Source organism: Diadema setosum, chromosome 1 (genome assembly GCF_964275005.1).
Source record: "Diadema setosum chromosome 1, eeDiaSeto1, whole genome shotgun sequence".
NCBI lineage: Eukaryota > Metazoa > Echinodermata > Echinoidea > Diadematoida > Diadematidae > Diadema > Diadema setosum.
The window spans coordinates 25,136,067-25,158,511 of NC_092685.1; the positions used below are offsets into that span (position 1 = coordinate 25,136,067).

General features: G+C 38.4%; 1 protein-coding gene across 1 annotated transcript in view; it reads right to left on the bottom strand.

Annotated features, from left to right (window-relative positions):
• Nucleotides 1–8,166: 8,166 nt before the first annotated feature.
• Nucleotides 8,167–22,445, bottom strand: part of LOC140235116 (transmembrane protein 87A-like) — a 63,935-nt gene continuing 49,656 nt past the window's right edge. Inside the window, exons 15-17 of the mRNA XM_072315159.1 lie at nucleotides 18,378–18,555; nucleotides 17,385–17,499; nucleotides 8,167–14,123 (exon numbers count right to left, since the gene is read on the bottom strand). Coding sequence (XP_072171260.1) covers nucleotides 14,054–14,123; nucleotides 17,385–17,499; nucleotides 18,378–18,555 — 363 coding nt within the window. The 3' untranslated portion in view covers nucleotides 8,167–14,053. The remainder of the gene's footprint in view (nucleotides 14,124–17,384; nucleotides 17,500–18,377; nucleotides 18,556–22,445) is intronic.

Sequence of the window (22,445 nt, forward strand, 5' to 3'; positions counted from 1 at the left end):
TTATTCAAACAGTTGTCAGATTTATATTGATCAATGTACAAAAGAATTCCACAGGTGCACTTGTGCCTTTGATGATCGATGTTCCAAGCCGCCGTCTTGCTGAGCAATCTGAAGATTCATTTTGAACGTTATCATACTGATGGCCATATTTTGCTTATTTATTTATTAAATGAAATGAAATTTCACTGAATAATAAAGCATGTAAAACAAAAGTCAATTCCGTTCAGAAATTTGTGCAGAAGTGTAAATCAGAGGTGTATCATGTGAAAATTTTTAAAACTGTACCATCCTGGAAAGCTGGTTTTATCACTTTTCCACTTATTTGCCCAAATGAAACTAATATGTAATAATCTTCAAGTATAATTCTTCATTGATAGATATATCAGATTAGTGCCCGCGTATGCCCAGTCGAGTAATTTTCATCTTCATATCAGCACTTTTTCCTCAATTTCTGTTCGCGCATCCTCGTGTCTGTACTACCTACCTTTTATAGGAAGGGATAGCGAAAAGTAATTACCATCACAAAGACATATCGTCCTTTGAAAGTGGCTGGTGATTATGCAATGAGACACGCGTCAATTGTGTCCGTATCGGCGCGGCAGATCCTATTTGGCACATATCCTGCTTCAAATATTTTTGAGCGGCGGCTTCGAACATAGATCAAAGGGAATAACTGTTGTTACTCCATCTCTTCAACCTCCTTGGTATCACAAAGGCAAGCTTGGAATAGGCAGACTAATTTAGATAACCATAAATGAGAGGGAAAAGAAATGAAAATGCACATTGTTGATGCTGAGGACTACATTCGAGTGTCTTACATTTCACATTTTACTAATAGACCCTAATTTTTTAACCTTTCCATGATGCTCTAGGTTCAAGATATGATTAGATAAAGCCATCATTGGTATGTTTTTCATTATCGGAAGAATTACAAAGGCCTACATTTATTAATTTATAGAAAATTGTCACATGCTACATATCTTACTGCATTGCAATTGAAAACAAATCAGACCATCTTCCTACACATTAATCTAGAAATAAAGACTATTTCACATCTTCAGAATTACTACCACAGTGCTACCCGAAGTAGGCCTTATATATTACACACCAATGAAAGTAACTCCCCCTTTTTCAAAATGGCTTAACTTTTTGACCAGAAAATAATATTTATTGGTCAGGGGTATTTGTACAGGTATCCGCTAACTTGAATTCTGTGTAAAAATGAGAATGATTTGTGGAGACATGCATGAGTGAGCACACATCAAAGACTAAATAGGTCCTACTGGTTGCTATCCAAAAGTTACATGTCATTTCTTCTTTTTTTTTTAAAGGCATAATTTACCATTTGCAGATGATAAAAAACCCAGCATTGGTGCTTTAAAATAGTTGTAAAATGTGAGTTAGGGATAGAAACAACCACTGTGAAAATTTGAACCAGTATAATCGATGCCAAGTATTGTTAAATATACAAAATTTGAACAATAGTTATAATAAAAAATGTTTCCAGACTAAACCGTCTACATCAGTTGGATGGTTTATTGAAAAAAAATACTGACGTCTCCTTATATTTTAGGCTTTATTGCAAAAAAAAAAAAATGTATGGGAGGATGTTTTGTGGTACAACAGACCTACACATATGCATGAAAGGTGATATCTTGAACATTTTTCAAATCACTGCTCCCAAAGGTAAACTAGACCTTTAAGATAACGGGGGGGGGGGGGGGGGTCTGTGATACATTGTTTGTGGTGTAAGTTTCAGCGAGTGCTGCTGTCATTTTATTATCCATCCTTTGACCCCTTACACCTACATTGGATATCATGACACTATATCACCTCTTATTTTGGTTTTGTGCGTATGGGCACTTATTTACTCATGGAGCAAGAAATGCTTTAATGTACTGTTGTTATTGCATAATTTATTCAATTGGATTTTCACCCTGGGAAGGGGGGGGGGGGGGGGGGGGGGTCAAAGAAGATTTTGGAGTGATCCCTGAGGTCACTCCAAAACGAGTGAAAATGGACATTTTCACTCAAAATTCACTCCAATTTCACTCTAAATTCACTCTTTTTGTATTCGCTCCTTATAGTGAATATTTTCACTCGATTTCTTTTAGAGAGTATGTTACTTTTAGAGAGTATGTTACGTATTTATCACGTCATGTAAACGAGGTATTATAACGTCAAATTTACTCTGTTTTGTGACGAATTCCTGACGTCATATGAGCGACGCATTAATAACGTGACAGTTTTGCGTTTGTTTATGACGTAATATAAGCGACGTACAGAAGACGTAAAATTTTGGTCAGAATGATTATGCGAGTATTCTTCACGTCAACGACGTTGGCCTATAACTGACGTAAATTTTACGTAATTTTGCAACGTAGATATGGCGTTGTATTAGCCACTATTTGATAATGTAAAGTTTACGTCAGTTTTGCGACGTACTTATGACGTCATGTAATTAAAGTATTACAGACGTAGAGTCATGTCAGTTCGGGACATACGTTTATTTATGACGTCATATTAACACCGCATAAATGACGTCAAATTTACGTTGCTTTTTGAGGTGTTTATCACGTCATAATAGCGACGTATTCCCTGATACTAGAGACACGTCAGAATGACGTTAATTTGACTTCATTATATACCGTCTTTTTGGCATAAGTAAAGAAGATCGACGCCATTTAGACGTGTAATAGGCCTAAGCTGACGTCAAAAAAAAAAAATCGTTTTTCTGCTCAAATTGAAGACATCTAAAAGACGTCATATTTGTGACGTCTTTTTGACGCCTTTGTGCTCACACAAAGATTCTATAAAAACGTGTAAATCACTAATTAAAAGACAAGATCTGACATCGAAAAAAAGTCTTTTTGACGAAAATAAACAAACAAAATGGACGTCACACACATGTTTTAAACTGACGTAAAATATGTCGTATTTTTGCTGAAATAGAAGTACACCAAAAGACGTCATATTTGGTGGTCATATAGAAAATTCTTAATGACGTGTAAAGTACCATTTTAAAGGCAAGATATCACGTCAGAATAGCATCATTAACACGTCGTTTGCACGTCAACTCATGCCTTTTTAATGTAGATTATAAAAAAAAAACAAGAAAGACGTCTTAAAGACGCTTTTTTTGACGAAAATAAACAAATAAAATGGACGTGATTTTGATGTCATTTTTAAGTAGTGACCGCTAGGCGAATATGTAATTTCAAGACCTAATAAAGCTGTGAGTAACTCAAGGTACAACCATGATACGAATCTAACCTACCCTACCCTGATAGCAGAGACACGTCAGAATGACGTCTATTTTACGTCAGTGCTGTCGTCAGAAAGATGTCGTAAACTGTCGACAAAAATACGTCATTTTGCTCAAGTGGAAGACGTCAAAAAGACGTCATATTTGTGACAACAACCGCAACATTGCTCACGTAAGATTCCGTACTTTTGTCCGGGCTTGGTATGGGGCTAGAACTAGTATATACGACTAAAATATCATCATTCTTGCAACGTGCAGTGATAGATTATGTCAGTTTCCTCTAAATGCATATTATAAAACTCGCCAGTAGTCGTTTGTGCTCTGATGTGATGCTCGATGTTCCGGCTAAATGAAAAGATCTTGAACTTGGTTAATACCGGGGGAGTAGCTTTATTTGTGACGTCTGTCTGACGTCTAGGTGGTCGTACAAAGACGCCTTTCTGACGTCTAAATATGACGTCTTTTTTACGTCTTCCATTTGAGCAAAATGACGTATTTTTGTCGACAGTTTACGACGTCTTTCTGACGACAGCCCTGACGTGAAATATTCGTCATTCTGACGTGTCTCTGCTATCAGGGTTATTGCCGTGATATTGGTCACAATTTCAACTTGTACCATAGATGAGATATTTTCTTATTTTTATGATAAAAGTGAAATCTACTTGGTATCATGTCTTAAAGCATTACAAATAAATGGCCCTTTAATGAATGAAATATCCCTGGTACTAACTAGGTCTAGGATGTAGGTTAAGCCTAGATGTACTTGTAGGTATAGGCTTTAAGACTAGCTGTGGGATTGATACGTTAGATAATAACAATGTCTTGATATACACATGTTCTGGTTAACACCCATACATGAAATAACTCGACACAAAATTAATTTTGTATATTGGCTCCCAGTTGATTCCAGTTGATTCCAACTGGTACCAGTTGATTACCAGTTGGACGAATACCAGTTGATACCAGTTGAATGAATACCAGTTGATACCAGTTGATTCTAGTCACACATTCCAATTTCCATATTGAAACCAGTTGCCTTAACTGGAATCAACTGGTACCAGTACCAGTTGCCAACTGGTTTTTCGACCTGGATATAAGGGAGGATTACTTTTTGTCATGTGTACTTTCATCATTGCAATGCCTTCAGTTTTCCTCCACCCAGGCTATTACAATTTAGCAATGATGTGAACAAAATATGTGCAATCATTTGAGAGAGAGAGAGAGAGAGAGAGAGAGAGAGAGAGAGAGAGAGAGAAAACCAACAAACATAGCCCCCTCCCCAAAAAAGACAACAAACAACCAGACATGAATTGTTGGCTAGCAATTTGTGAGATAATCAACCCGTTGAGGACGAGGCCCAAGTATGCTGGGGCAGCGGGTCTATGGGAAATGCGTGTTGTAGCAAAATCAGCCCGTTCTCAACGGGTTAAGAATAAAGGGTTTTTAATTTGTTATTTGCAGCTTGTTTTTTAATGCTGCAATGCGTCAATACTTCAAACCCTGAAATTCTGGACTTTTTATGATTGCTCAGAGTTTGTTCCTGCTGTGCTCTCTCTGGGATATGGAAAATGGAAGGGAAGATTTTGGACATTGTGAGCTTATGTACTCAATTGTGAATGCGCATCTGTGTTTATATGGATATGTACATAAAGGCCTATTGCCTCAAGATTACATGGGGTTTAGACCATTTTCCTTTTCATGCAAATCAAGTGAGTGCAGAATGTGAAACAAATTGCAAATATTAACACAAATAATAATGTATGCAACAAGATCTATGTCGTGTCACATACAATATCATATCATGTATGTTTTATCATATGCCAGATATGTCGTATAATGCTGACAATAGCGGTGGCCTGGTGGCCCACGGCCAATAGAAATTGATGTCAGGCCACAAAATGTCCAAAAAGGCTGTCTTTCGGTGGCCCAATCAGGCACTTAAAATTAACAAGAGACCCGCGGGTCTAGCGCTCACCTGAGTATCGCAAGTTCACCTTTCACGCAGTCACTAATCTAAATTATTCACAGCTCTACCAAAATTTGACCAGGCATTCTCAAGTAGAAGATGAAAATGTACAATAAGGGCCCAAATTTTTTTAAGATTCCTTAATTATTGGGGATTGGGGCCCCCTGGGGCCCTCTGGGTGGGGCATGGTGCCCATTTTGATAAATTTAGATCCTGACCCCCTAGGGATGCTACCTGCCAAATTTGACGAAAATCCATCATGAGGTTTTCAGGAAGAAGATGAAAATGTACAATTCAGGCCCCCATTTGGACCTTCCCAACCACCCCCCCCCCACCCCTGCCCCCAAGAGGGGCACCCCTGGATCTCCTATGAACAAACTCAAAACTACAGTCATTTACTCACTCATAGTATTATCTTAGCTCTATAACTTCTGATTCTAGAGAAGATTTTTAAAGATTCCTCCATTTTGGGGGTTTGGCCCCCCTGGGGGCCCCCTGGGTGGGGCATGGTGCCCATTTTGACAAATTGAGATCCTAACCCCTTAGGGATGCTACCTGCCAAGTTTGGTGAAAATGGGTCATGGGGTTCTAAAGAAGAAGATAAAAATGTACAATTTAGGCCCCATTATAGGACCCCTCCTCACCCCCCTCCCCTGGGTCCCAAGGGGGGCACCCCTGATTCTGCCATGAACAAACTTGAAACTACAGTCATCAATGTACTAACTCATAGTATTAACTTAGCTCCATCACTTCTGGTTCTAGAGAAGAACATTTTTAAAGATTCCTTAATTTGGGGGGGGGGGGGGGTTTGCCCCCCTTGGGCCCCCCTGGGTGGGGCATGGTGCCCATTTTAACAAATTGAGTTCCTAACCCCCTAGGGATGCTACCTGCCAAGTTTGGTGAAAATGGGTCATGGGGTTCTCGAGAAGAAGATGAAAATGTACAATTTAGGCCCCATTAGAACCCCTCCCCTGGGTCCCAAGGGGGGCACCCCTGATCCTGCCATGAACAAACTTGAAACTACAGTCATCAATGTACTAACTCATAGTATTAACTTAGCTCTATCACTTCTGGTTCTAGAGAAGAAGATTTTTACAGATTCCTTAATTTTGGGGGGTTTGGCCCCCCCCCCCCCCCCCTGGGGGCCCCCTAGGTGGGGCAGGGTGCCCATTTTAATAAATTGAGTTTCCTAACCCCCAAGGGATGCTACCTGCCATGTTTGATGAAAATCGATCCTGGGGTTTTCAAGAAGAAGATGAAAATGTAAAAAGTTTACGCACAACGCACGACGGACGCCGGACGAAGGGTGATCGCAATAGCTCACTTGAGCCTTTGGCTCAGGTGAGCTAAAAATAGATTGCTATGTTTCTGCTTATTTCAGGCCACTGCAATTTTTTTTTTTTTTTTTTTTTTGGGGGGGGGGGGCACCAAAATTTCATGCCCAAGCGGGCCACCAGAGAGAGAGAGAGAGAGAAAAAAAAGCATATATGTCATATATCACATCAACACACTGCACCACACTACACCACACATACATCACATCATATATCAGAACACATCATCAACAGAACACAAATCAATAAATTTGGAGGCCCGAAACACAAATCAATACTTCGGAGGCATAAAGGCACAGATTCAGTAGATCTTATCCCGCATACAGGTTTTCATCTCAAAGTATTATCTCTAATCTCAAAGTCAAGTTTGCAGTCAGCTCAGTATCGAACAAAGCATTCTGCCATATTCCAGCCCAGTATCGAACAAAGCATTCTGCCATATTCCAGCCCAGTATCGAACAAAGCATTCTGCCATATTCAAGCCCTATTCTTCTGGGTCTATCTAATTCTAATTCAATCTCAATTTGAAAAATTAGGATGGTAAACATGGATGACTATTGAATTGCTAGCACAAGGATGATGAAGAATACTGTGAGCAATGGTGTTAAACAGCTAGTACTTTTGATCACCATGGCTTGATTTTTACCAGATTGACAAATATCACCATTCAAACGCAGACTCCTAAATGTGAGAGAACAAAGAAGAGAATCTTAAATTATTGTTGAGTGACACTTGAAGGAAAAAAAAAAACAGTTTATTCACGTAGAATGCACTCCTCACGTCATGAAAAATATTTTTCAAATTTCCACACCTGGCAGGAAAATCCCAATTGACACAGAATTTAACTTATTAATGATTAACCATTTGAACTTATACAGACATACTTATCATGATTAAATAAATTGATAAAACAATAACAAAAAAGCCCCCACAAAATGTGTTGAAAATCATACATTACAGACTACAAACTGACACTGACTTGGGACATAATTATGTGGGACAATGTATCACAAAGTATTTCAGTAAATTAAAAACCCTTAACTGATTATTGAAATTTTGGTCCCTTGGTAATTTGTTTCTCTACCTCACTCTCAAACCATGCAATGATCTTTACGATTACAATTGTACTGGGGTAAGAAAGGGAGTTTATCTTGCAATATATTATGTATTGTTTGACTGGTTGGCATTCCAATTCATTGTAGTGTTCTGGTCGAGAGGATAGTTCCTGCCTTTTCAACTAACAAGGCCCATGGTTCAAACCCTGCCATGGCAATACCGCCCCTTGAGTGCAGCACTTTATCCACAACGCTACTCTCTATCCAGGGGTGTGAATGCCCCCCCCCCCCAAAAAAAAAAAAAAAGTTTGAAAGCGAACATGACCGTGGTTTGATTTAGCATGTCAGTGCTGGACAGAGTGTGGTATGTACAACTTTGATTTCAGTGACCAGTTTGCTGTAGTGTGTTATGAAGTACTTAAAGAAAAATATTACAACCAACAATCACAAATACTGTCACAATTATCAATGACTACACTTGGGCCCTGATTGATGCGTAATGTACACAGGGAAGAAAGGATAACAAACAAAGTCTGGTGATGGGTATATCGGATTTGATCATATATTTTGTGTATGTGCAAATCAAACCTGTACACAGAAAAAGAGAGAGAGCATGGATTGGGATATTGCCTTGCGATCTCACAAGATTTTTCCATGCTTTACATCAAATCATTGGTACATTCTTGAAGCAGGAGGAAGAAAAAATGATTTTTGTCATATTGCCTTAATTCATCATGAACTTTACAATAATGGATCCAGTGCAAACAATGATTGTACATTTATGCACACACACTCACAAACTCTATTCAGCATGTCATGGATATTATTTTTTTTTTTTGTCTCAACATCCACAACAAGACTTTAAGGACCATGCCACTACCAAAGAGACCTATAGACTTTGAAGAAATAAAAAAACAGATGGAACATTTGTGCCAAGTCAGAGACGATCACAAACATCAGCGTCTCCAACAATGACCAGCAAATAATAATCGCTGTCAGCAGTGGGCCTTCTCAATTACCATACACAGTTGTTTCCTGCAGCAACAAAATGATTGATCACATCTACTGCAAGCTACTGGAAACATTATGTGCCCCTTGTCTTTATGGCACAATCATACAGGAAATCTTTCTCACACTGTGAGATACGACTGTGATGACATACAGCATGAATGAGCATGAACATAGTCGCAACGCAATATGTGTACAGTAAAATCAGACTTTCCCTACATATTCTGACCCGTTTGTCGTTCAGTTGTCAAATGGCCTTTTCATGAAGAAGAACACCAATCAAATGTTATTCAGGCAACATCCCTCCCCCTCCCCCAATCTCGCAGTAATAAACCTCCAAGCAATGCTGATCGAGCTTTCAAATGCATTTTAAAATATTGTCTTCGAGAATCCGACACTGCCGTCTGCAATGGGTGTCACAATTTTGCAGTTTTTACATAAAAATGAAGACAGCCACAAACCAGACAGCCCTAAATAGAGAAGTATATCTTTAACCAAAATTGCACATGCAAGGGTACAACTTTTCAACAAAAGGAATTGTGTTTGTCTGTGGGGCAAATCATGAATTCTTCTAATAAACACATGAAATGTAAATGTTTTAGCAACACAAACAATTAAAAACATAAACAAAAACAAACAAATGCACCCAAAACAAAAACTCTGAAATTGTACTGAAAACTAAAAGCTTCATATTTTCTCTACTGGTAGCAGCTGCCAATATCTTTACATAACATCTGAACCAAAACTCGCACAGAGATAAATTTTGATGTTTTGGTGTGTGCTCCATCTAAACTTCTGTAACAATAGAGTATCATCATTGATAAACCTCTTCTCAATATTAAAAAAAAAAAAAAAATCCAGATATGATTTTACGTAAAATTTTTAGTGATAGCAAATCAACAGAAATGGGTGGTGAGATTCTCTCTCGAGCTTTATATGTATTTTCCTGTCAAATATCAAAGTTCTCTTTTTGTCTCCTTTGGCTATTTTTTCATGAAAAAAAAATATGACAAAGTATGTAATATAACAACATTTATATTGCTGTAAAATACTCAGTTCCCCAATTGGTAAAACTTCATTTGCACTTCTCCTTTTCTTCCTTAATGTTTGTTTGGTTTTACTCAATGCAATCAAATTTAATGCACTTATCTGTGTACAATATAGAAAGGTTGCTTGTACAGACCAACATGATCATACGAGGTCTGTGCCATCTAGCAACAGGTAACATTTGCCATCAAAACAAAGCGATAAAAGCAATCACATAAAAAAAAGACAACAAACACAATAATACCCAAACAATGGACATCTTAACAACAAGTCTAAAGCACGAATGGTAATTTATTTGGGATCTAGCAGAGTATTTTAAAAGTTCCTTGCAATGGGTGCCTGGGTGCATTCTATGAAAATCTTACACCATGGACCGTGCATTGGCCAGACAGCAGATAAACATATACATGCATAAGACACTATCACGTCAACGTTTTTGAGGACTTATAAACTGCACATGATAAACTTAAAGCATGACAGTGATCAATACAGAAACCCTAGTAAATCAAGGAGTATGTCTTGAAATCTTGACTTTACTGCTTTCAAATTGAAGCAACAAGAAAGGATTACGAGTAACATATGATGTTCACTTTAGCAGAACATTTTTATTGAAGTTGCTGAAACAGAACCTCTCTAACCACAAGTGGGGCAATTCTCATCCAATAACCAATTTCAATTTAGGTCTCACACAGATCAAGGTTGAACAAATCTACAAATTCCATGACGTCAGGTCAAATTTGCTAAATTTCCATGGGACTGCCGACAAATCAATGCAGCAAATACAAAGCACATTTCTAGAAATATTTACAAGAACATTCGGCATCATTCATGCACCTTTTGAAATGTGTCCAAGATGCCAAACACTGGTGTTCCTGGCTAACTGAGTGACAACTATGGGAGAGTATAAGACTACACACGATGGTGGCCTGTTCTTATAGCAAATAAGAAAAACTGTGGTTTCAGATCACTGACAGAGCGACTGAAATACAAGTAGCAGTATGAACATTTGTGAAAGAGGCAAAGTGCATGCATACAATACATACTCGAAGCACATGAATTTTACAAAGGTCTCTGGAACCACCCCCTATGCAACAAAGATCCCATACAACCATTGTACATTGTCTCTTTGAAGAAGAAATAATAAACTTAACATAGTTAATAATGATAGTTAAAAATAAGTCAAAAAGTACTCATATCACATCACAAACACCTAGCAAAATCATGAGAAAACACAAGCTCTTTCATTTCAACCTTACAGCTTTGAATAGAATGAAAACAGTCACACCAATATAAACCATAAGAAAGAATATATCCATCTCTGTAACACACTAAAGCTGCTGACAGGTAAAATGGTAAATGTACCTGGTTTGTATTGCAGTATTAAAACTCATTCAAACAGTCACTCACTAATTGTGACAGTGAAACAAAGTTTTGTTCATGACATCTAAAGCATGTTCCCTTCACATGCTGACTGTAAGGTGAAGGTACCTGTGTTTTTACATACACTACACTGGAAGTACAACTGTCTTTCATTGAATTTGCATATCTTCAGGTACGATACACTACTACAGGAACAACACTCTTCATATATGGCACAACATGGGTGCCAGGTTCTACAGGTACCACTGTCTTCATGTACGGTACGTGTCTTCATGTACGGTACATGGCTGGTGCCATTGTCCTTGTGTACACTACATTGCAGGTACTGCTGTCTCCAAAAATAATGTATTACTGGTACTATAGTTAGCACGTACAGTACAGTAATTTACCGGTACCAATAACTGTCAGTACGGAACATTATAAGCAATATTGTCTTCAAGTATAGCACATCATTATTAGCTCTGTTTATAAAGGATCAAGTAACGCAGACCCAATATACCAGTAACTACAGCCTATAACAGACTGTCTACATGCAATTTACTTGTAAAAAGTAGGTAGATCTTCTGATTTCGTTACCAACTCCACAGGATGATAAAAATTTGAAATACCAAAATGCCTTACACTCAGAGGTACATGTATAATGACGATGAATGCCTCATCTGGTGAACAGAATCAGAATAGCATAATTCCAGCAGATCTTGAGCCCAAACTGTCAAGACTAGCACCCAACATTTTTTTTTTTTTTCTGCAACGACACATCTAAAAGTACATTACAAATTCTCACTGTGTGACCTTTAATAACAATTGCAAACGATACTTCTCGGGTTTCCACTGCAACTATTGAGGAACCGTGTGCTTAATGGAAGCATAGAGGTGAAACTTGAAAACTGCTCCACGAGACTTGAAAAACAGAAAAGAAATATGCATACCTGTACCTAGAGCAAATATTACAGTGTAACTTATACCATAATCAAGAATATTGCAAAAAATACACTGCAATGTGTTGATTGATCGTGGGTTGGTCAAATTTCCTGCAGTGTTCACAAATGCATGGCCAGGATTAATTTAAAAAAAAAAAATCTCATTTACATGTCATTCGGGTGAACAAGCGGTGAAGGGTTTTCCATCTTTTTAATAGAGCACAGTTTCTGGCTGTGCGGAGTGTCTTCTACGTAATGTAGTAGAAATGTTTAATTCTGAAGCAAAAGCACTTTGCTTACTTGCTTCCACACATTACAGAATGTAGCTTGTTGAAAGAGGGGATTAAAAAAAAATGACACTATGGCTGAAATTCACAAAGCAAACTGAATCTAGTCCATGAATTATGCAGTTATGATTGTGACACATCACGTATGCCAACTCATATCACATAATGCACACACAAGGACATGTTCTTGAGTCGTGTATGAATATTTCCCATCTGTTCTAGTCAAGGACTAAACTTAAATAGATTTGATTGAAACTACCTTTGTGAATTCTGGACTATATATGTTCAGAGATATCACAAACAAGATTTCACAAAAAGCCAAAAATATAACCAAGCAGGGATATAAACAGTCGTCCATTGTCACTGTGAAATAATGCAATGGAGTAACTTGCAGGTTTTTTTTTTTTTTTTTTGGTAGTTTTTTTTTTCCCACCATGATTGAGGCAAACAATGCACAATCGATTGTCAAAATTTTAGTTGAACAAAGCACAACCCGTGCATGGTGTCAAATGATGCATGTGGAAGAGGTGTCCTTACTATCTCTACATTAATTTTCTAAGATGTGAATGTAAAATACCCTCACAATTCATACACTCTTTTGCCTTCACCAAACAGGTAAAAAAAAAAGTAATCTTTGAAACGGTTAAATTTTCAAAAAACCTTTGCTCTGTGAGACAAAAACAGTCCTACTGTGAACTACTGACTATCTTTTTAAAATTCTCCGAGGCTGAAGAATATAGGTCAGGTTATCTTCTTCAAAGCACCTCCACTGCAATATAAGGCCATTGGAGTCTGGAATAAATTACGTGAAATAGAGGAAACTTACTTATACATTCTAACTCTTCTACTCTGACATCTCACTCTCAATATTTATATGCTTCTCTATCTCTTTCTCTCTTTCTTATATATCTCTCTCTCTCTTCTATCTCTCTCACTAATTCTTTTCTTTCTCTATTCTCACGGTCGGACATCCCGGTATTTAGTTGCAGCTGGAGTGAAAACAAACCCATAACCAATGCACGATCGGGGTATTTTTTAGACAAAATTATTTACTTTTTCTTTGATAATTGGCTTTTAAATTCCATAAAAACTGTCGGATACGTCCATCTTACAGCCACTATTTACCATCTGCAGATTAAAAAACAAACAAACAGCTTAAGTGCTTCAAAATAGTTCTAAAATGTGTGAGTTAGGGAAAAACAGCCAATGTAAATATGTTAATCAGTATAATCAATGTTAAGTATTGTTAAATCTATAAAATGTGAGCAATAGTTTTATTAACATTGTTTCTTGAATAAAACATTTACACTTCTTGTTTATGGTGAAAATTAGTGATATCTCCTTATATTTGCAGCTTCATTGCAAAATTTGTACATGGTAGGATGTTTTGTGATACAACTGAAATATACATATGCATTAAATTTGATAACTCAAACATTTTGTTTCTTATATCACTGCATTCAATGGTAAACAGTGGCTTTAACATTTCTGATAGCTCAAAAAGAAATGTTATTGATTAATTACGTAAAAAGTAAGGTATGTGTAGATCAAAGATTTTGAACGCCAACGCTGTCGTCTGTATTGCCACGTAGATTCATACACTGTTTGCTTGTAGGGTAATTGTGCATGCAAAGCATTCACACCCTCACCGACTCACAATCAAGCTCCGCTCACGAAATAAACAGGCGAGCCGTTCGTTTTCACTCCAGCTACAAACCGGAAGTGATGTCTACCAAACCATAAAAATATGTTTGTGTGGCTTGAAGCAAAAAACATTTCGAATCTTCCGGGTTACTCCATCTTGTTCCTCTCCATGTTGGTGATGAGTTCCTCTTCGGAGTCATCAAATGCTGCAAGTGCCCTGCAGGGGAAAAGAAACAGTGAAGACAAACTGAGCACATTGTCAAACTAGAAAAGCACTCTGAGAGCGCAGACCTCCACCAAGCAGCTACTTTCCACCGATGATCTTGTCCTTCCCAAAGAGATTTTTCTCCTCTCCACCACTGGGGAAAAGCTCTTTGGGCTCTTCCATAGAGATCAGTGATTTCCACCAACAGGTATACATGCTGAAAAATTGCCTGATTTCCCAATATAGAAGCCTTTGTTACGTCATAAACCCTCAGCTGCACGGCGCGCCTCGCCCTAACAGAAACTAGAGCACGCACTTTAGTGCGTGTTTGAAAACCTCAAAAATGCGCAGCTTGAACTCCCAAGTTCATTGACCCTACCTGTCAAAATATAAAAAATCCTTCATATATTCTCCCAAAATTCTCGGATTACTACCAAAATTTAATCATTTGTTACTTGTGTCATTCTCAACCTTTCCTGCAAGTTTCATCCAAATCCGTCAACTACTTTTTGAGTTATTTTGCACACGGACAAACAAACAAACAACGGTAATGAAAACATAAGCTCCTCCCATGGCGGAGGTAATACCATAATTACTCACCAGGACAATTTTGCATATACATGTATGCTATGCAATACAGTTACAGTTACTTAATGATCTCCAACTGATGGTTCTGGTGTGTTTGATGGTATGTCAAATTCTCATTAATTTTTACCTCCGCCAAGGGAGGAGGTTATGTTTTCGTTACCGTTGGTTTGTTTGTTTGTTAGTCAGTTTGTTTGTCTATGTGCAAAATAACTCAAAAAGTAGTTAACGGATTTGGATGAAACTTATACAGGAAAGGTTGAGAATGACACAAGTAACAAATGATTACATTTTGGTAGTGATCCGCGAATTTTGGGGGAATTTATGAAGGATTTTTGATATTTTGGCAGGTAGGGTCAATGAACTTGGGAGTTCAAGCTGCGCATTTTTTAGGTTTTCATACGCGCACTAAAGTGCGTGCTCCACTTTCTGCTAGGGCGAGGCGCGCCGCGCAGCTGAGGGTTTATGACGCATTAAACAAAGGCTTCTATATTACGAAATCGTGCGATTTTTCAGCATGTATACCTATGGGTGTGGAAATCACTGATCTCTATGGAAGAGCCCAAAGAGCTTTTCCCCAAGTGTGGAGAGGAGAAAAATCTCTTTGGGAAGAACAAGATCATCGGTGGAAAGTAGCTGCTTGGCAGAGGTCTTCGCTCTCTGAGTGCTATTCTAGTTATACATATTTCTGAATCAAAAGTAAAATCCGTGGAAACAAACTGGTACATTTCACATCCCAGTGTCCACTTCAGTAGGGCTCATGCTTTCTTGCTGATTTCCATGGACTCATTCTGTTCCTCCTGTCCTGTCTCTGCTTTAAAATGTCACTGTTGACCAGCAAGATATTTTGTAATTTCATTGTGTAATTCCTGTGCATCTTGTGCAGCAGAGAGAATCAAAGACATGATCACGCCCTCTGGAGTCAGAGGGCAAACTACTTAAAGTGTACCATTACCCTAAGTATTTTGTTTTCTACAATTGTAGAATATACCTGAGACATGCCCTCTGCAAAATACTAGAATTTTTCGTCACTCCAATTTTTAGTTATTGCGATTTACATGTAAATTTTAAAGGGTACACAAAATCAATAACAACTTGAATTACACGAGTCGATCACCCGAGTCGATCACCCGATTCTTTCACCTGAACAATTGCGCTTTCGATATTTTATCCATATACGTCTTGAATGATAGTGATATGCAATGCATGCGTGCAATCAGCTAACGGATTGACATGTAATCTCGATATTATTCATAAAAAACATTCACGTATAGCCAGAACGTGCACACATCAGTACCGGTGCTTACGGAAAGGAACTTAAATGTGTGCGGAGCGCAAGTGCTACATTGTTAAAGAGATATGATCTGATATATCGAAATATGTATACTTTCAGGAGCCATCACAATTATTTTTTGTGTATGATTAATTTTTGTGTATTCTAGCTGTACACAAATTTGATTTTCAGGGTATTGGTACACTTTGGCCCGAATTCATGAAGGTGGTTTAAACTTAGACCATGGTCTAAAATAAGCGCTCAATAGGCGTACAAATACATGCGCGCATCAATGCAAGTTTTTTTACTGGATGCCTGTTAGCGTACGCAATCTGTCAATCATATCTACGCAGAAGAAATATACATAAACCATGGTTTAAATTTAGACCACCTTAGTGAATTTGGGCCTTTAAGTTCACAATTATCTCTGGAAAGATTAGATGCCAAGAATGCAGAGCCTCCAACCACAAGCATATCTTGAACTGGAGATTCTCCTGCCTGGACCCCTGGGAAAACTGGAGACTCTGAGTACGCACATAAAATTATGTGTGTAAGTACAACATCCCTTGCAACCACGGTCCAGCGGGGGGGGGGGGGGGGGGGGGGGGATGTTTCATAAAGCTGTTCGCAAACTTACGAACGACTTACAAGCGACTGGTGATCAATTCTTGTGCTGAATTTTGGAAATTCTGATAAGTATAGCACATCAGAACTGATCACCAGTCGCTCCTAAGTTTTCGTAACTTTACGAACAGCTTTATGAAACAGGGTCCAGGGCCCATAAAGGAAATCAAAGCCAAAATAAATGTGGATTGAGTAAAAGAATATTAAAAAAAAAAATCTGGAGAATCCCACAAAATTTCATTTTTCATAAAAATCACACATTCCATCAACTTGTTACTGATATTTGCAAGGGTAATGTTATTCCCCTGCTTTCTGAAAAAGGTAAGTGAAGTACTTTTTTCATTATATTTTCTTTATATTGTTGTCCATAATGACATCACAAAGTGTAATAGTCTCCTTATCCAGCCATGATGCATTGAAACTTTAAAAATGTATACTTTTGAATTGATTACAAGTCCAATTTTCCTCAAACTTTCACTCATGTGTTCTACTACTACTGCTGCTTCTACTCAATCTACATTTATATTTGGGCTTCTTTAGGGCAGGGATGGGCATGGATAAGGGAACATCTGCTGGACGTGTGTTGAGGAAACAACAAAAAGTCATTCCGATGAAAAGCACTGTGGCACCACTGAATTGACTACCAGTACTTATTCTGGGAATCCCCTAGTGTAAGGATGGCTATAACAGAAGTGAATGACCTCTGTTGGAGAAAGTCATTCTCTTAGAGAACCACCATCACAGCTGGACAAAAAATTGAAACCCTAGAGCAATCTTTCCGTCAAACTTACGCGTCAGCCACGGCTGCTGGAATGTTGTCCTCCACCCACTGTAGGTCGTCCTGCTCCTTGTTGGCGTGGCTGCTGCTGGACTTGCTGGATGGCACATTGCGCATCTTGACACTCTCTGCAGACCCACGGGGAAGGGATAGGGTGTGGTGGGGGAGGGGGAGAAGAATGGTGGGCGGGGGGAAAAAGGGTTTCAGAGGGTAAGCTCAAAATCATGGACGTTACTATTCTAACAAAGCCATTGCTCACAAATGCAGAAAATGTGTGCAACACATCATGGGGCTATCTTACCACACTTCTGACAAGTAATTTGAATATCAGTAACATTACTTGACATTGCATTCATTGAACACCATCAAACAAACTTGCAAACCTGGGTATGTGTCTATAAAAAAGCGTAATAAAAATCAGATTTTTCATCATGGTGATTCCACTTGGTATCTTTTAGTATAAAAAACAAAACAGAAAAACTGCAACTGCAAATGAGGGCAACTGTTATTAAAGGGGCATTCCAGACGATTTTCATAATTTTACATTCTGTAGTACATAAATCAACAGCTCCATGTATAGATTTGTGGAATTTATTGCGGCCCTTGAGCAGAGAAATCAATACTCTGAAAACCCAAAACAAATTACACTGAACAAAGATGATGACATACAAACTGTAGGAGACTAACATATTTCAGAAATGTAGCAATGTCATTCCAATACCATATCGTGTGTTTAACAAGTTCACCTGTGTAGAATTTATGCAAACCTTCTTTTGTTCTGATCCTTGAGCCCCAACTCATGCATTCTTGTTGTGAGGCTGCCATGTCATCATCCTTGTTCATTGAGATTTGTTATAAATTTTGAAAACACTCCTATTCCTCATCCCAATTACTACAAATTCTGAGACTCTGCACCCAGTGTAACCAATTTATAGTTGTTCATATGTAAAAGTCTGAAAATCATCCAGAGGTCTCCTTTAAAGCACAAAGCCAAAGTATGACGTACCAAAGGCGTCGTTCATCATGGGCTCCTTGCTGTCCTCGTCATCGACGGCATCACTGAGCACCGAGTAGGCGTAGCGCTGGTTGTTGGCCGTCGGCCGCAGCAAGATCATGATGACAAAGAGGATGACGCAGAACAGTATGTGCCAGTAGGCGTCGTCCAGCCAGAGTTCGTTCCATTTCTGGAGAAGGGAGGAAACAAATGAGTGTAGCATAACTGTAATATTCCCCCCAGTCAAAAGGTGAGAATGAGAGAGTGGATGTGAACAAGGTATATTCCCTGCTCACAACCATCGGCATTAATGAAGGAAACCCAACATTCTAAAATTGCCTGCAAAAAATTTGTCACTCACATTAAACAAGACTGAGACAGAGATAGACCTATTGAGACAAATACACATGTAGAGACTTATTTTGAACCGAATTTATTTTCCCTGTGCTAAGTGTGCCCAGACAGATTTTATCTCTTCCTATGCCATCCACCATGTCACACCTCCTTCCAAGTATGGTACACTCCACTCTCCTTCTATACCCACCAAGTACTTAGGCGCATCTCCATGTCCTACCAGTGCGTGAGCCTCTTGAATATTCAGATCCTCAGTTGACTTATTTGCATATGATGAATATTTAATGAATGTCAAGTGCTTAGACAAGAACCACACAATAAAATTGCTGGGAAGAACAGTTCGCCAGCAGATCTCATCCAAGCAAGACCTGTGTGTCAGCTGTGTCCTAACTACCACTAAGTTGTACTGCCTCTAATGATATGTGAGCGAACCCGGAGCCCTACACACACATACAGAAACACACAGACACACAACGAATTCCCACATTCTACAGTAGTGCCCCCTTTCTACAGTAGCATAGTGCATGTGGAGGTGTGGTGTGAGACAAATGCTGTAGTGTAAACCCAAGATCCCCTTTTGTCCCCCTCAAAATCAGGATGAAAAGGCTTGTGAAATATAGATACACTAACATGAACCCCCCCCCCCCACACACACACACACACAAAGACAACATGTAATTAGTAAGAATCTGTAAATAGACTTCATAGTCAGAGTTCTCATATGTAGTGTAAATATCACCCATGGATTATGCAAATTTCAACTGCGTATTTAAACAAACATGACACAAAACATACACCAACAGGCATCCGATAACATGCCAATGCACACATGAACAAGGTACCCCATTATGCCCTCACATTACACTACCAGCACTATCCGTGGTACTTACGTGTTGAAAAGGCATACACTTTTGCTGTAGGTTGGTACTGAAAAGGTTGTAAAAAAGTCGTAGTTTTGCTGTTGATTGATAGTAGACGATAATGAGCAAGACCTTTTGTTACTGTAAATCTTCCTTTTGTGCACGCTCCATACAAATTCAAACAATAGGAACTATAGGCGATTCCCAGAAGAGGGGCAGACTCTGGTGTCCTAATTACCTTTTGTCTTGGTGCATCGACGTGTGCGTAAATTTCTAAAGATGATTGGAATGGGATTCACTATCGGTGTCACCAATTTTGTGGAGCCATGCCTCGCGGTCGCCGATCGGCGGCTTAGTTGAACAGCGCAAAAATCTCGATTCTTTTGAATGCTGGTAGAACATAATTAACGTCTGTGATAACCTCAAGAAAATAAAATCGATAAGGCGTCGTAAGTGATAACAGGTGGGCAACAACAGTTTCTTTTCAAAACTTCGGTATGTTTGCATCAGAAATAGGTTGAGGAATATCCCGATTTTGTAGCTTTAAGATATATTTTCTTTGCGGGAAAATCGGCCACCACAAAAGTCGGATGTTTGCCTTTACTTTCGGAAATGAACAGCGGTTACTATTGGCTCCGTAAGATGCTTAAATAAATGTCAGATGTTTGCATTTAATTTTGGAAATGAACAATGGTAATATTCGACTCCGTCATATGATAATAAAATAGATGTCGGATGTTTGCTTATACTTTTGGAAATGAATAACGGTAAGATTCATACAGCTCCGTACGGTGCTAGAATTGATGTCAGACTTGATTTTGCGTTCGGAAATGAATAAGGATAACATTCGGTTCCAGAAGATGCTCGGTACGATGATAAAATAAATGCCGGATGTTTGCTTTTACGTTCGAAAGAAGGTAGCAATAACATTCAGCTCCGGAAGATGATTTTAAAAAAAAAATGTCGAATGATCCCTTTGATGTTCGGAAATTAATAAAATAATACACCGTATTCAACTCCGTATCCGATGATTAAATAAAGGTCGGATCTTTGCTTTTACTTTCGAAAAATTAATAGCAATAACATTCGGTTCCGGAAGATGCTGAAATAAATGTCAGATGATTGCTTTTACGTTCGGAAATGAATAGCGGTAATAATAATATTCTGCGCCATACGATGCTAAAATAACTGTCGGGTGTTTGCTTTTACATTTTGAAATGAATAACAGTAACATTTAGCTGCGTTCGATGGTAAAATCAATGTCTGATGTTTGCTTTGACGTTCGAAAATGAATAACAAGGGTCAATAGTATTCAACTCCGTACGATGATATAATAAATGTCAGATGTTTATTTTTACGTTCGAAAGTAATAACAATAACATTCAGCTTCGGAAGATGCAAAAATTAATGTCAAATAATCCCTTTGACGTTCGGAAATGAATAACCATAATATTCAACTCCACAACGATGGTTAAGTAAAACAAATGTCGGATATTTGCTTTTATCCTTTCGAAAGTAAATAGCAATAACATTCGGCTCCGAAAGATGCAAAGATAAATGTCAGATGATTTTTTTTTTTACGTTTGTAAGTGAATAGCAGTAACATTCTGCTCCATATGATCATGATGCTAAAATGTCGGATATTTGCTCTTAAACATTTCGAAATGAAAAACAGTAACATTCAGCTGCGTTTTATGGCCATGTCAATGTCTGGTGTCCGCCTTGACGTTCAAAAATAAAAAAAAACAATAACATTCGGCTCTGTGTGTACGATGCTAAAATAATTGTCAGATGATTCATTTCACTTTTGGAAATGGACAGCAATAACATTCAGCTCCTTAAGATAATAGAATAACTGTCGGATGTTTGCTTTTAAATTTGGCAATGAACAACGGTAATATTTTGCTCGGTACGATGCTAAAATAAATAACAGGTTGTTGTTTTTACGTTTGGAAATGATTAATGGTATCAATCGGCTCAGTTAGACGCTAAAATAAATAGCGGATGTTTACTTTCACCTTTGGAATTGAATAAGGATAACATTCCGCTCCGTAAGATGCTAAAATGAATGTCGGTTACATTTGAAAATGATTAACGGTAACATTCGGCTCCGTTAGGTGTTAAAATACTAGTAAATGTTGGACCATTGCTTTTACAATCAGAAATGAATAACGGTAACTTTCGGCTCTTTACAATGCTAAATCAAAGGTCTAATGTTTACAAAAATGTTTGCAAATGCTCCCACTTTCTCATTTCAAAGTTTTGACCACGTAAATAGGCATCAACTTTTATAATGATCTATCAGATAAACCTATACACTTGCTAAATCGAAGAACTCATAGAATGTCGGTAAGATGATTGAATTTTCTACATCGCAGCCATCAGGCATAGACCTATTACGCCAGATACATTCCGTCTTGCATGAACTTCACATGGTTGGATATCTGTTCCTGATGCCCTTCCTCATCTTATTGTTCAAGTATACCTTCATCGACTATTTTTGAGCTTTCTATAACAACGACTTCATTCACTTATCATTGGTGGCACTTTTCTGACAATGGCCGCCCTGGTTCGAATCGAGTGTTGTTGCGTCGGACAGACTCTGGAAAGCGGCTCATTATCGTACGTGTTGTCTCTCGGTAAAGGTCATCTTTCTCTTAGCGGTCAAACTTTCATCCCATCGAACGGCCTTCCTGACCTGAACCCTAATCTTGCCGGTGCTTGCGCACAAAGAGAAGAAAACTTCCTTTTGTCCTAATTCGAGCCTATGAGCCAAACACGAGCCAGGCCTGAAGGCCTAATAGGCCCTATTATGATATGAAAGACAGTAAGCAATTAGGCCTACGATGTCTACATCCGCTCTTTC